This window comes from Lepisosteus oculatus, chromosome 10, assembly GCF_040954835.1.
Source record: "Lepisosteus oculatus isolate fLepOcu1 chromosome 10, fLepOcu1.hap2, whole genome shotgun sequence".
In the NCBI taxonomy this organism is placed as follows: domain Eukaryota; kingdom Metazoa; phylum Chordata; class Actinopteri; order Semionotiformes; family Lepisosteidae; genus Lepisosteus; species Lepisosteus oculatus.
The window spans coordinates 15,845,037-15,861,680 of record NC_090705.1 but is presented as its reverse complement, the minus strand read 5'-3'; the positions used below and the strand labels follow the sequence as shown (position 1 = coordinate 15,861,680).

The 16,644-nt window shown below is 41.0% G+C and overlaps 1 protein-coding gene across 4 annotated transcripts in view; it reads right to left on the bottom strand.

The window, feature by feature from the left end:
- The window catches only part of ctdp1 (CTD (carboxy-terminal domain, RNA polymerase II, polypeptide A) phosphatase, subunit 1), a 129,711-nt gene that overhangs the window by 72,182 nt on the left and 40,885 nt on the right, over positions 1-16,644 (bottom strand). For all 4 annotated transcript variants that reach the window (XM_069194952.1, XM_069194953.1, XM_069194954.1 and 1 more), the window contains exon 11: positions 14,594-14,789. In XM_069194952.1, coding sequence (XP_069051053.1) covers positions 14,594-14,789 — 196 coding nt within the window. The remainder of the gene's footprint in view (positions 1-14,593; positions 14,790-16,644) is intronic.

Sequence of the window (16,644 nt, the reverse complement as noted above, 5' to 3'; positions counted from 1 at the left end):
AGAGAATGGAAAAAGCTTTAGAGAAAACACATTTATCAAGCAGTCGACAAGAAATCTTGCAGAACCAACTGAAAATAACCTGATGCCCTGCTTCTTTGAGTACTACTCTGGAAGGATTAAGACGAAGGATTAAGATGAAAGCATTGCCAATCAAGAAGAAGGTCTAAAATGTCTAGTTTACTGTAATTCCACTTACAGTATATCCAAGAAATACCTCATCTTACTTTTCATATTGTGCAGTTTTAGTTGCCATTCACCGCATCTCACAACAACTGAGTTTCTTCGGAGGGTTAGAATTGACTTTCTAGTGTTTTCTATTGAGGCAGAGGAGACACTAAAGTTTATTTACAGTACCTCTAAGCTATTTATTGATCCTCAGCATCAAGGCAAGGAAGGGGTTTTAAGCCAACACAAGCTAGTGGAGGAGTCTGTAAAGTTTGCAGCATTGTAGCTAAAACACACAGAGTAAAAAAAAAAACTGTTTATGTACCAAAATATCATCATGTTTTCATGACCGTGAAATGAGTTTAAAACGGACACATCATTATCCTCTAATTTAATCATTTTATGCTAAGATTTGATTGCATTTTTTTGCTTTTACGAGATGTGCACATTGTAGAGAGAGACAATTTTCATATTCACTGGCTTAACACAATTGTTTGTATTTTCACAATGCGACAGGGGTTCATATGAAATTATTCCAACGTTTAGCATTTGACATGCTAGGAAAAAACAAGTCTAAACCACAGAACCAAGGGCCTGTTGAGAAGCTTGACCAGTAAAGTCATGGCTGGTCATGACTGGTCATGGCTTTGAACTTGTAGCTCGTCACTAGCTGTGACTGTGACTGGGCTTTCACATCAAGCTAAGGGTGGGGGGGTGTAGGGTGAAGTGACTAAGACTCTCAATGACACAGAGCCCCCCACAGTCTGCTGGGCACTTGCAGGCTTGTGGTGCTGTTCTTGAGGGACAAGCCTCTCCTCCAATCAGCTTTGATTTCCCTGATACAGGGTGGTGCTGCCTGTGAGGTGTAAAAAGGCTATTGGCTCAAAAGAAGGGTGGAGTCTGCCAATGCCTTCTTCCTTACTCCTGTGAGACGAATCTAGAAAAAACATGCAACCAGGTTTTCCAAATCAGGTCAGTATGACAAAATAAAATTTGCTATCCTAATACTGTTCTTTTATAAACTGCATAACCCTTATAGCACTGAAGAGGTCACAAGGGATCTGAAAAGGCAGAAAGCAAGTCTTACTTCTAGGAAGATTTAACTTGGAAGCTATAAGGAAATTGATTTCCATCATTCTCTGTAGCCAGTGGAATTTCTGTGCTAGTGTTTACAATCTTATCTTCTCCTTAAAGAAGAAACAATGAAATCTCCCCCCCCCCCAAAAAAAAAACCCAACCATGGCTTTCAATGTATATACCAGTGTATGCTGGTACTGCTGCTTTTTCTCTGCACCCACTGCCAAGCTTAACCTTAGGAAAAATAATAAAGCAGATTCTCCTAGAAGCCCTTGGAGGAACCAGAAAGTCAGTTCTATACATCTACATACACACAGAATCAGTAAAAACTGCAACAAAAGCTACTGGCTCCAAAACTCATTTGTTGTGTTTTTAATGCCTTTTATTATACAGTATATCTACATGAATTTATGCAGGAAAATAAATATACACTGACACATGGCAATGGATAATCCTGAGACTTAATTTCCCCATCTATTACTGACAGACGACAGAAATGTCTCCGCATTGCACATTCTAAGACATTAACGTGGCAATAACCAGCGAGTGATATGAATTGGGAGTATCTTTACAGCTGGCCCACTTACTCCATACACATTACGAACAAGATTAAATATTTTCACAGAGCCGATATTAAAAAAGATTCCTTAATGTCTTTAAGCATAATTAAGCCGTAAAGAAATGTCTAGTAAACAAACTCTGACAATGACTAATAAAATGTTGGGTGCAAATGAGGATGAAAGTAGTTTTAATCAAATGATGTAGAAAATGGGACTCCTGATGAAAAAATTAATATTAATATAAAAAAAATCTTATTAACAAGCTAGGCGAAGCTGAGCTCTTTTGAATTCTGCAGTGCGTCCCACATAATCTGACAAATTTCAGACTTTTAAGGTGGCCATGACATTTAAATAAAACAAACCCACCTAACTGAAATGAAGACTGATCCTAGTCAATTAGGAAATATGATGTCTAAGAGTTAAAATGTCAAAGATAGAGGATTTCCGTATAAAGCTGCATTGACATTTAATAAAGGCCTATTATCCGCATCATGGGCATTTTATCCATTGCTGTGCTAAAGAGCTGTTGTTTTTTAACGCACAGCATAACTGCAATGAAAATGCTGCTAATGGCGACTTTTTTTTTTTGTCAGGTGAAGTATACAGAGGAAATGTTCAATTACTGCGCCTGTCTTTAAAAGCCATCGGCCTCCCTGCAATTACAGGCTCACTTTGGCTTAATCACCTCTCAATTCAAGACCTGCGCAAACACGGTCGTGCTGCACCCAGTCAGACAATTAGAGACACTGCAATGTCCCACCGCTGACAGGCAAACTTCAGGAGAGTGGCGCAGGAGCCTCACACACACTTGAGAGAAACACAGAGAAGCAAGGGTGACTTAATCCAGCCATTAAGGCCATGACCTCCTGTCTTCATTTTGTGTTAAACTGCCAGAAGGAAACATTTCAGAACATGCGTACTTACAAATGCATATGCATATACTAGTAATACTTTGTTGAAAAGGCAACAAAGGAGTTGAGAATTGTATTTTTCTAAAAAAGAACAAAATACTTACTAACTTATGTCTTGGAAAGGGACTGAACATAATGCTGGGACACGTCTGGCACAGTGCTCACATCAAATATCGAATCAAAGGAGATTAAGAAGCAAGAAGGCATTTATATGTCCTCATTTGCTGCTGTAAAATGCTCACACCCAACTCTGACAATACAAGAGCAATCATTTCTTTTTGGAAAAATCGCATCCTACACTGCAGAGAAGAGCTGCACACAGCAGGGCAGGGCATCCCGGGGGGGGGGGGGGTCTACTGGGGTCATGTCCAGAGAAGATGATCGCTTCATCTCCCACCCACAGAGCCAGTGCCAGACAGTCCAAGAAACAGATGCAACGCAGCTGTGTGTTGTCATAGACAAAAGATGAGGAAATTATTTTTCCCCAAACTAAGGTGCAACAACATTTTGGGGGAAGAACACAGTCTCACTGTGAGCCCCAGCCATGCTGTGTCGTCTGAAAGGGCAACACAGTGCGCCCACAGTCTGACTGGTAAATTACCTCTTGCCAGTTTGTGTTTGGCCAGTTTCTGTTGGAATGTCTTCGCGTTCAGCCCAAACATCTCGGCCCGGGCAAGTTGTTCAGATTCAGATCGTATGTACTGCACCATCCTGGACCTCTGATTGTACAGGGGCTGCTCCGGCCAGGCAGGCCAGGTGTCCCCGAGCCAGTCTGTGAGGACAAGGGTCTTCAATAGGATGGATCGATCTCGACAGGGGTGCTGAGACTGGACTGCCCTGGGCGCCGTCGCTCACCAGTCTAGTCGGCCTGAATGCATCCTGACCTGCAGACGTGACTCCTGCAATCAACACACACTGCAGTGTCCGGCGACCTCGGACATGGGCGTTAATGCCCAGCCTCTTCCCCTCCACCCTGAACGGTGCAGGGTTTCACCAGACTCTCACACCCAGGGCCTCGGCTGTGGCAGTAGTAGCAGAAATCTCCGTGATCACGTCAAGCCAGCTGACCACACGTGTGGACATACCAACACGCAGGAGCCCGAGGGGACTTCTTCGTGGTCAAGTGATAGACTGTTGTGGAAAGGATTGGAATTGAATGGAAATTATTTTTATTGAGATTTTTTTAATCTACTGAGCTAAATCTTAGTATATACAGTATCCATAAATAAACAGAGCTAAACAGAACAAAAATCAAGCTTTCCAAAGAAAAGTATAACAAGGTAACTTTTGAAGGTAGTAAGATTAAATTTAGTCCATGCTGATGTGTGTATTCATAATACAATATGCACCTCCTTACATAGCTATTATACAGTATACCTCACAATGCAATTACCAAAACACAGAACTGTCCTTATCTTGATCTCTGGGAGCTTGCAAGAAGTCTTTAGACATAACAGAAAAGGTATGAATTATACTATTAGATAAATTTATACGATGACCTCCATTGTCTACTATAAAAAACAAACAGCACAGACATACAAGTGACTGGAAAACTGGAGTCAGTCTGAACATTTCACTTGCAGGGACAACTCAGCAAAACCCCGTAGCTGTTAAGTTTTTACAGTCATCCTAAAACGCGCGAACTAACAATCGCATGTTTTGATTTGGCATGAAAGGATGCGAACCATTTCGAAATTTAGAATCGTCATCATCATAGTGACGAGCATCAACCTTCCAAAATATTTTTTTCTACAATTAAAAACCAGTTTAGTGTTACCCAGAAATATGCCTACTATCCTAATAAATCAGGGTCAGTAATAAGAGTGTTAAAGTGGTCAATTGCGCAGGAGTGTGACATGCCAGTATGACTGATCATGCATCCATCATGCCCAGCTACAGAAGCTGTGCTGATTACACAAGTGGATTATCCAGTACATACAGTCTTTCAGTTTCCCCAAACCAATGAGTTGTTAGTATGGAATTCTACTTCCACATAAATACTGACAATGACCTTTAAAACTCTTTAAGGTTTCAGAAGCATATACTTATATATCCCTCAAACTTAATCGTAACACCCTGTTTTTACACAGCAGGTATGTAAGGAGAATTTACTTTCAGCAGACTTTTAAGGGGAGCTGATGAGACAGCCCCCAGATTTGTATGATGGAAAACTCTTAGCACATCTAAAATAATCTTTGTAAATATCAGAGAAATGGAGTTTAAATGCATGGTTTTCTGGCAAGCTTTTGTGAACAGATGAACTTCGGTACATGCACTGATTTAAAAAAAAAAAGCTTTTTAAATGTGCGACTGTAAAACCAAATTGCAGGCTGCTTCAGCCTGTGACAGAACAGAACCTCCGCTATCTGGTCCCCTGAGAAGCTTTCAAACTGCCCTTTAAAATCTTATCACTAATTACTCATGCTGGTTCCCCTGTGCCACTGCTCATTTCCTGCTACAAGAAAGACACCTATAGAGCAATCTTCTTCCACAGAATGGCATCTTTTGTCAGCATCTACATAAATTAGAGCTCTGCTTCTTTATTCCACCTACTGCATTAACCTCAGACTCTGCTTTCAACAACAGCTTGCATTTAGCGGACTGCTCGGCTGTTTTTGTGATACAATTCTCCACGAGGCGACTCTCTCTGCCAGCACGGACATTTTAAGAAACAAAACCAACCATATTAGCGCGAGAGAGCTCGACAGGAGCACAGCAGCCCCTAAAAAAAAGATTAAAAGCTACGAACATCTACAAAAAGAAGGAAACGAAAGTCCAATGACAACAACAACGAAAATCTGTGAATTCCGCAGCGTCTTAATTACCCCCAAAAAAGTATTAATATCACAAGCTCCAAATCAGTTTTCATTCTTTCTATCCTTGTTTCATATTTATTTATCACTCAAGAAACACAAGTATTAATATCAAACTTAAGGTTACTCTCCCCCTAGTCCAATAGGTGAAGCAATATCTCCTCCAGTCTTGCATAGGACAGATAAGTGATTTTTCTTAAACTGGCAGTTTTTCTTTAATGCAGTTCTATCAGTGTCAAGCATCTCTCCATCTCGAAAGCCCAGAGAGGTCAACTATCTGATGCAAGGAAAGTAGCAGTCAATCTTCCACAAGCCCCACAAGTCTGAGAGCTTTCCAGCTAGGTCTGTCGCCAAATTTAATTTCAAATAACTACCAAGCTTAGCCTTGTTTACTTTGGAAATTCTTAAAACTACTAGATTACCTCATAGATCTCCTTTAACTTATTAGATAACTGTCCTCATAACTCTTCCACTCTCTGCAAATTCCACAAAGTGCACTTTTGAAGTTGTGCAGTCCTGGACTTCATGCAGTCTGTCTAGAGCTCTGTATTCTTCTCTTCACTTGTTTATGAGAAAATTATATACAGATACACAACTTGTACACAAAAGATACCACTGGCATGCCTCCTGAAACACCTACTGCTGGTTTTCCCACTGCACACTTTATAATGTGTATACAGAAATGTGTCAAGAGAAAAGGGGGATGGGACAAGAATGAACAGAGTTCATTAACAGGTTGTTAAAGGCACTACTAACACATGTTCAATATCATCACAATCAGAGCCTTCAGGCAACATCTAAGAGTAACTAAGGAGGGCCACCACTCCTGCAGAGGGCAAAGGGCAATCAGGTGGACAGCTGATCACTGGAGCTCAAGAATTTCAGATCACACAAACCTCATCTGTGGGGGCCTGTGGTGTGAATTATATTTTGCCCAGAATGAGAAATAGTGCTACATCTCTTACGCAGTTGAAGGGTACGAAAGAGGGCAAGGCAGATACAGTAGCTTCCTGTGGGGGAGAATGAGCAACAGCTGCAGGAGCTTGGACATGAGACTGCGCCCTCGACAGCTGAATCTCCCCTGAGCTACGCCAAACAGCGCAACGAGCAGACTGAGCTCACGTGGCACCGCAGCAAGATCATACGGTCCAAAACTCCCCATTGAGAAGTCCAGAACAGGCGACTCAGGAGCAGCGGGAGCCTGGAACGTGTTTGAATCTTATCTTAATCCTTGTGTCCTTAAGAGAATTTAAAGCAACACACCTTTTTACACTGAGTAAGCCCATGCGTGGCTCAGACAGAAGATTATTACAGACTGCTACAGATTCACCCTCATCTTAAAATGCAAATTCCCATCACGTTTTTAATAAAAAGAGAGGAGCAACCTGGAAAGAGGTTTATGGTGTAAATTCTGGAATTTACTCCTCTTTTTGTGACAGTACAGAATCAATAACTCAATATTTTTTTCATAATTCTCTTCCAACTCTAGTATATTTATGATACATTTTTGTTACATGAATACAAAATTGTGCATTAATTATCTGGTGCCATATATCTGGCCATTTTGGGAATACAGTAATACACAAAACCAGATTTTGTCCTATTTTCAGCCCAAGTGTTAACTGTTCCATCCAGCTATGGATCACCAACAAATGTAACAGCTGCTCCTTGGATAAATTGGAAGACTGCATTTCAATAAGCTGTTTTTTTTTTCGTTTGTTTCGTTAAACCAAACGAGAGAGGCAATATCAGCAATGCGTGGAATATTATGTCCATAAACTAAATTTTTCTAAAGTTTTTTTACATCCAAGATGAGACATTCCTGTATGACATATTTAGAGAGTGATGGTAAACAATAAAATTAAACTGTTTAACACAAGCACTGGTATTATACAGAACATAACACATAAACAAGTCCTTGGTGTTGCTCATGTAATGCTGTATCAGAGTATTCCTTAGATCTGTGAAACCAATCTCATAAACTTCAATCCCCTAATGCTGAGAACTACAGCTCTTAGATCTCAACTGCCCTTTACATCTTCATGAAAACCTTTGAGGAGTTTAATACTTAAAATACGATTTTTACACATAAAACAGCATTCATTTTATAAGTGGACTCTGCCTTCTATGTCTACCAAATGTAATAAAAAAGGCCGTCTATCTTATGAGTTGAGAATAAAGCAAATACCACAGCATAATACTTCAGGACCCTTCCACGCAAAAGCTCTCCAAAGGTGAATAATTACTGTAAACAAGGGTCCACTCTTCAGCTCATGTGCGGCTATTTCTAGTGACACAGTTCCATTATTACATAGGATGGCTCAGGAAAAACAAACCACAAACACGCAAAAGTTCGACTGGATAAGACACTCCCAGGGGACACTCGGGCCCTATTGCTTTTCATGAACCTTTTATTAGAATTCCTCAAACAAAGACATCTATCGGCTCTTGCGGCACAGAGGAAAATTAAGTAACAAGAGACCGTGGGCCGAGCATGTTTTGTTAAAACAGCCAAGGCTCGGCAGAGTGGCATTGAGACACTGGCCTGGCGCGAAGCATTGCCACGTTTGGTCAGCCCATCACTGGGCGTGCAAAGAACCCTTCACCCTGGGGGTAGAGACCCGCAACACTACCTACATGCCCACAACATGAAAAGCTGATAACCTGGGTAAATCAGACTCTAATGTGCAAGAATTTTGTTATTTTCCCATCCATCAATTTTTTTAGTCACTTCTTTCAATTCAGGGTCACAGGGGAGCTGGAGCCTGTCTCAGGAAGCAACAGGTACAAGGCAGGGTACACCGTGGATGGGATGCCAGTCCATCTCAGGGCAGACACAAACACGGACACACACAAACTCACTCAAGGGCCAGTTTTGCCAGCATCCAGTTATCTATATCCTACATGGTGGGACGATACAAACTCCATGAGAGCACCCCAGGTCTGGAATTGAACCTGTGTTCTGTGTAAGCCGTGGTAAAGAACCCACAATAGTACAAGAGCAAATCCCTTCTTCTTTTTCACTTGCTATAAACCACAGTAATTTTATATGTAAAGGTACCTACAATTTCAAAACCCATGCTCTGACTTTTAGATGGTCCTGATGTTCCATGTGCAACTATACTCCCTCCATCTGTTCCTGTGATTAGGAGTTTAATGGTTTTGAACAGAGAAAGGAATCGGAAGAGAAGAGAACCCGATCTAACAAAAAGACCCAACGACATGGTTTGCCAGAACAATTACAGTAAGTAAGGCAGGAATCCTAGAAAGGTAGGGGTAAATACAGATTATCCCCAAGGTCTTAAGGGTAGAAATATTCGTACGAACAAGAGGCACGATAAGGACGCTTAAAACAGATACTGTACAAACATAAGTCTTATAACATGAAAGATTAGCAGCCTTCCAAGTCTATTTCCCCAGCTGCAGTACATGCCTGAGGGCTGAACGGTAATTTCAGCGAGATGTTGCAATAAATATAATTGCTGTTAAATAATGGAATGACTCCTTTAACCAAGACTGCACAGGGCTCTCTAGCATAACCTATAACATGCAAGTAAAAGCAAACTCCGACAGCAAATATACAGTTTACAAGAGCACTCAGGCTTTCCCATGCCTTAAGCTATAAAGTATAAAATTGAAAAAAAATGTGAATTGAAAAAAGATCCTGCGCTGAGCTCAATCTCAAACTATTAACACAAGACACAGCTAAGACATCAGTCCACGGACATGACAGCAGATGAAAAGATTTGGGAAACTTATTCAGCCGATATCGCCTTTTGGATAACCACTGGCATTCGCTACTGTTTAATCGCAGTTATTTTCAAATGCATGTAAGCAGTTTAGTTTTTGTGTCTTATCTATTGAGTTCTAGTTTTGGTCAGAGCTAGCTAGCAGAATATTATCGTTTTCCTTTTTATTCTGCTCAAGTGGGGAGAAAAAAAAAGTGTGATTCATTCTGGCAACAGTTAGTATCTCAAGCTATTTTATATCCGTCAACAAAACAGTTGAAAATGCAGAAGTTGTTCTAATTACAGGTCACACGGGTTTCTCCACACTGCAAAACACGGCATTCAGCCCAACTCTCTGCTCTGTGTGATACAGGTCACTGTCACTGGCTCCCGGCTCAGCATTACCTAATGAAGTCAGAATCCCACAAAAGTCTAAAGCACTGGATGGCTGTGAAGAATATTTTAATATATAGAAGTGTTGCTTTTTTTTTCCCCTTTCAAAATCAGCCCTTTCTCCGCTGTTCTCCACGTCTCTCTGCAGGCTCTCATAAGGGACGCCCACACAAACTCAAGACTTCACTTTCCCCACAGACCTTGGCCTTCATTCCCTTGCCTACTGTGCTGGCCGTGCACTAACTGCATGTGCGAATGGGGAAAAGCAGAGATACTATTTCAGGAGCTACCCACAATATATACAGTATACTGTATATTATACTATGTATATAATTGCGGTGCGGTGGACTGGGATCCCGTCTAGGGTGTATCCCACTGTTAGTCCGTTGCTTGCCAGGACAGGCTCCGGCTCCCCTGCAACCTTGAATTGGATGAAGCTGTTAGAAAACGAATGAATGGATATTATGTAATTGTATATGTACATCTGTAATGTACATGTAATAGGATTATACTGTATGTACTGCAGAGGGAAACTGCCAATGAAGCCATAATGTCAGGTTTGTCTAATCTTCCCAGCATCCTCTTCTCTCTTGTGAGTGCAGATATCTGGTATGAGGTTAGGGTTCACTAGGTCCTGAATTTCTTAAAGTACAGGACTTTTTCAGGGGTACACCGTTGGGGGGGGGGGGGGGGGGGGGAGGGGTTACAGGCCACAGACACACAGGAACAACGTTCACAGCCACATGCTTCTAGTGGAAATAAAGTTAATTAAAAATTAAAAATTACACACAAAAGGAGGGCATCTCCTTCATTTGATAGCTGGTGGCTAAACAATCTGTGCACTCTAAATAACACTGCAATCTTCTCTTGCTAAAGAGACTCTGTTCTCTTCATCTGAGTACAACATTCCTTTAAGATCAGGTATTAGTCTGGTCACTCTGTACCACCTTAAAAACTGCAATATCCCTCTTATAGCGTGGAAACCAAAACCTTCATATGAAAAAGATTTTATGTGTGAATCGTGTTTAGACAATCGGCCTGTCTTAACTAATTGCCATGAAGATTATTTTTCCCTGATAAACCAATATTACATTATTCATTTTCTTTACTAACTTTACTATATTTGGCTCTGAGGTCAGTAAGAAATCAATTAGGTCTACAACCTTCAAATAAACCTGAAAACTGAGCAGATGGTTATGTTTCTAGGTCAATGGTCATTTAAAAATGAGGCATATTTTTCTCTCTCCTCTCTCTTGCTTTTTAAGACGTAAAGAAAAACATTTAGTTTCTTCAGAGCTAAATCAGTCACACCGTTATTTACTATAACTTTAGTCAATGTACTGTAGGGACTGTAATAGAGATAACAGTGAATTTGGGTTGCATCTGAGCTATAGAATATATCTATTTGAATAGGTCACGTTCAGCGTTCCATACAGATCCCAAACTAGGATTTCCAGTCTTTGAAAATAAATGTCAATAAACGTTCTAACATGTAAATAATATGTGTAAAGTTTAAAATGGACAGGACTTACAGATCTTTTACATAAACCATTTTAATGAAAGAGCTGACCGATTGTCTCCAGAGCAATAAATGTGCAAGCTGCAAGATAATTATCAAGGCAGTTTCGCTTCAAGAGAACAGCAACCTGTGAGTGATCATTTTTCATTATCGTTCTGCTTAACTATTAAACAGGGATATCAGAAGTTTCATACTTTTTTTCCTAAATTAAATAAGCCATTTCCTTGAGCTGTTCTTTTTTTCTTTCAGAAATCATTTTCCCACTTCAATATTCATTTCAACACAGTAGCTTAATAGAACAACTTCAACAAGACTCTCCCTTCCAGATACCTCTGTGGTTAAAAATTCATTTAACAGTTATTTTAACCTAAACTGAAAGATACAGGGCTCCTCTGAGAGACCATGAACCTGTAAAACAGGTCTGCCAGTCTGCTTGTAACATATATCGTTACTTCACTGGATTTAAACTACATTGTTTTGGAAGGACTGCGTACGTCCCGTCCATAGCATTTTGTAAAAAACGGCATTTAGAGGTATTTGAAAAGGATTTACTTTTGTTGCAAAACATAATTAGCACATTCAATATTTTAAAAGGTGTACATTAAGTATATAAATCTGACAATGTAATATTTGACAAAGCATTAATTTATAAGTATTAAGACATTACAGGATTTAACCACAGACTGCAGAATCTCCCATTCTTACTTGCTGTCTTTTTTTACTGTTGGTGTTTGGTGCGTAAAACATTCTTTATATTTTATTGCTTAAAATGACTTTTTTTAGTAAGCAATGGAATAAAACCTACCCTTTGGCAACCCAAGTTGTCATATATTTTGTATGCCTGTAAGCATTTTAGGAACTATTCTAAAACCTGAAGCTCAGTGCGCAACTGAAAAGCACAGATATATGCAACTGAGCCACTAAGGTACGCTTGGAGGTTTTTAATGAACCTTCCAGTTTAAAAGACCTATGACTACCACAGCCAAGCAGAAGTAAGAGGATTGAAATGTCTGGTCCCTGAAGAGTTAATTAAAGGGATATTTAATCAAAAACAATATAATGCCAAACAACAAGAAGCCTAATCAGATGCTGCATTATACTGAAACCTAAGAGGCCAGACTGGACAATGTAGTTCAAGCTGTATTCCTCTCAGCCCACTCAGTCCTAATGCTAAGCAACTAGTTACACACAGACTAGCAACTGACCCAGCCCTCTGCAGTAAAGACGCAGTAAAAACAAGGTGGCTGATGCATACTTTCCTTGCCTTGGCGTGGCTTCAGACCTCACTGTGCAGTTAATCTGCATCCAGGGAAACCTACCTTGCGACGTCTACCACCCTCCGCCCCACGATAATTGTAATCCACCCTCTTAAGACCGCTTTACTCAGCCACAGGACTTTCTTCTAGCCCACCTCGAAACACTAAGGGCACTGGAGCACCTCCTGTACGCGTAGTGCACACCCTTCCAAATTTAACATTTCAACTCGACTCAAGGCATCAGTTTCATTGCAGCACTGGTCACAGCCTGAAGACCTCTGCTGTCAATCCCCTATCACTCATTCTCAGAAAATCAAAGAACGCCACTGAAAACCGGCACGACACATCACAATCTGGCTCCAAGATGGTGGCCAGCTGGATAAAACGCAGCGGGATCTTCTCTGGAGCCCCTGTTGGGATATCTGTACAAGACTCTACCTGTTACTAGCTCGCACTATCTGCGTGATGCACGTTTCCTTTGAAAAAGGAGCGCCAGGGCCGTTAATGGAAAAAGTGCTGTACTGGGATATTCCATAGGCTACAGAAAGAAAATGGAGAGACTCTTCTAATCAAATCCTGCTATAAGCCACACCGATCAGACTCCAGCCAATTACAAAATTTACATTCTAAAGTGTATTTGCTATATTAAAGCAAAAATAAAATTAAGACTAAATTCTAAACTACATTCTAAACCGTCGCATGAGATTTATTTTGTATTGTCTAGCTCTGAGCAAAAACAGCCAAGAGTTACAAACAGTGTTCTTTTATTTAATTTATATTTCCCTCAAGCCAGAGCATACAAGACCTGACAACACATCAATGCCACGGTTCAAAACCCTACAATCCACGCTGACAACTTTTCAGATCTGACAGCGTCTGATGTCTGATTCTAGACAGTGCTGTTTAAGAAAATGAATCTGTGAAAGGAGGAGGCTGTGCACTCTGCAGGCTCTGAAATCATCTGCACAGAATTACACGTCTCGCAAACAGCAGGCTGTGCTCTGATGGCTATGCGATTTCTGGGTTTAGTTTTCGCACAAAACAATGTCTTGAAACTATGTGCAGAGCCCTCAATGAAATTCAAAACATTTAGAACATTTTTAGAATGGTGTTCAAGATGTACTGTATGTATATATACTGGTGACAATAAACAACCTTTGCACACTGTTGAATGAAATATATTGTACTTCAATGCTTCGTTCACCAAAACTGATACATTATAAATCAAGAAGTAACAAAATCTATGTTCCTAGGCTAGAATTGGCAATGAAACATGTTCAATTGGCAACATGAAGAAGTTGTGACAAACATTTGTAACTGCAACACTACTTAAAGTTTGAGTGACTCATTAATCAATCCTCTACATGGCTAAATTAACATTTTGGCAGCTGGGGGTGATTTAAGGTCCCTGTAATGAGCACCCCTGTGCTGATTCACCCTGATATCACTTGTGCTCTGTTCAAATCCTCTTCCTCTCGGCTTGGTGTAGCATTTCACGTTCTCTAAAGATGTGCAAAGAACCGGAGGCAGTTGAATGTTTCACCTCCCTTTTCTAAACCCCGGCGTCACGCCTTGGATTTCACTGTGGCTGTGGCAGTTAACTACGAGCGTGTGGAAGGCAGGGAGAGCTCACCCTCATGCCCTGATGGAGACAGGAAAGGAAGCCCTTCTGGGCGAGCAGTGGTTGTGCGGTCAGCAGGGCGACTGACCGAACGACCCTCACGTGTCACGAGCAGCCCAGCTGACTGGTCAAGGCTTGGTGCAAGCTGCCAGCTGCACCTGAATGGGTCTGTCATGTTAATGTCGCCATAGTGATACAGCACTGTTTGTATACGTGTTTGACTAAAAGCTACAATAACCAGTACTGCACTATGCCTTCATCTTTCTCTATTATTGTGTCATTATTAGGATTTGTTAGAAAAATTTAATGGCTTCACATAATTCTACATTTTTTTTCTGGAGGTCTGTGAAAATGATGAGTTGTGTCAGTTGGATGGAGGTCTGTGTACTAAGGAATGGTGCCCTAGATGTTGGGCACAGACCAGTGGTTTCACACTTCATGAAGCGCATAAGAGAATTTGATTCGCAGGAGGTTTCCGAGCCCTGCAGATTTCTTTCGGGTGCCACGGCCCGCTGGCCATACCGCCTGACCACAAGAGCAGCGCTCTCACCTCCTTGTCCATGCTCTCCAGGTCCTCCTTGCACAGCGTGTACAGCGGCATCGACTCCGACATGCTGGGCTGCCGCTTCCTGCGAGAGGGGCCTGGCCGCTCCTTGTCTCCGCTGGGCCCCAGCGACGCCTCCTCCTCCTCCTCCTCTTCTTCTTCTTCTTCTTCCTCCTGCTGGGGCAGCGGCGGCTGCACCACCCTGGACAACGACAAAACAAGGGCTGCTGGGAACCTCAGGGTGGCCACGCCCCGGCCCGGGGAATCCAGGAAGAGGCGTGTGGACACCTTGGTGTGATCTGCGGGTGAAACAAGCCATCGTCAAGGGCTAACAGCCCAGCACTCTCGGGCCCTTGTTTTTAAAACTCCCTCCCTTTCTCCTTCAAGGCAGTCAATGGAGGAAAAAAAAAACAAGCACTGACAAAACCCCATCGCGAGTATAAGCGACAAATTACACAAAGTTTTTTACTTTTTCAACACATTTTCCCCAAGAAGATTATTTGCAGTGAGCCTGGGAAACTGCCACCTTCAGATTATTCCTTAACAAAATTAAAAAAAAACTCAAAAGAACAGCTGTTAAGATCTAAGCACACAGTGTTTTTACCTCCAAACATCTGTGCTAAAGACAAAGAGGTAAGATTACAAAGAAAAAGACACCATCATATCTACACCTACTTAACCATGTGCTCTTTTTTATATGTATTATATATACACATAAGTTTGCTAGGACCACTTATAGAACACAAATTTAAAATGTGTGGTGTCTCTGCATTTTTGTAAAGAAGGTAAGAAATGCCTAAAAAAAGCTGGAGCTTTTAAAATCAGTGCTGAAAAAACAGCTGCTACCGATTAAAAGTCACATCCACTCCTTTAATTAAAATGAGATGACAGATTACCAAGAGCTCGGAGAGCTGAACTAACAGCCACTCACAGGCTGGCACGTGGGAGAAACAGAAGATGAATATTGTGTGGATTAGCGTTTCTGCAATTTAGATAACGGAATGCCAGCGATTTTCAGTGTCACCACTGTCCCCATCATTACCATAATGGTCCTTAAGGCAAGCAGCTTCTGTATGTTGTCTTTGAAAAAGCTGTCAATTTTTTTGATTCACAGCATCTGTCAAACCAACCAGTTCCAACACCTAAATGGAACCTTTCTTGTAAAGTGTCAGAACATGATTTTCAGAGTAATTTCTGTTCTTAAGCCAAGATGATGATAAGGGATATTTATGCAACAGGATATAGTTTAAGAATTGGTTCTTAGACTGAAGATACTGACTAGGGGTGATGATGTTATTAGCAGAGTACCACAGGAACCTGTATTAGGACCACTGCAATTCCTTATTTATCAGGATATCTGGCATCTTTTTTATATAAAAGCATACGTTTAACACTTGGTTTTAAGATGTTATGTTCAAAATCATATAGTGCACTCCTAAAACTTCATTTTGAATATTGTTTACCATTTCGATTACCCTGTTACAAAAATATGTTGCCGCTCTGAAATCAGTTTAGAAGAGGGCAGCCAGATACATTTCTGGGCTTAAAGGCATAATAGACTAAAATAACTGAATCTTTTTAGTCTTCTATGAAAAGAGTAGAAAAGTTCCTGATTCTAGAATTCAAAATCCTCAAAGGCATTGACAAAGACCAGGGAAACTCATAACAGAGAACACATAGAAAAAATGACAACATGCTTATAAAACGGAGAACATTAAGTATTTTTTTTTTTACACAGAAGGTTGTGGGAATATAAACCACCAAGCAATGTTGTTGAAGGTGAAGGTTGAATGTTGCCCTGCAGGAAACAGCTGGATGAGATTTGGTGATCACATAGCAACCAAATAAGCTTAATGGCTTGAATGACCTCCTGCCATTTGTAATGTTTCTAATATTCTTATGTAAGACTGGTCTATTCGAGGCCACTAGCTTACAAGGCTCAAGAAGCTATGCTCTGTGGTGAAATGGAGTATGGGTGAGATGAGCTCGGAAATAACCAGAGGTGTTGAGGACTGGTGTGTGAAAGAAGGAACACACTGCATTACCAGGGCTTGTGC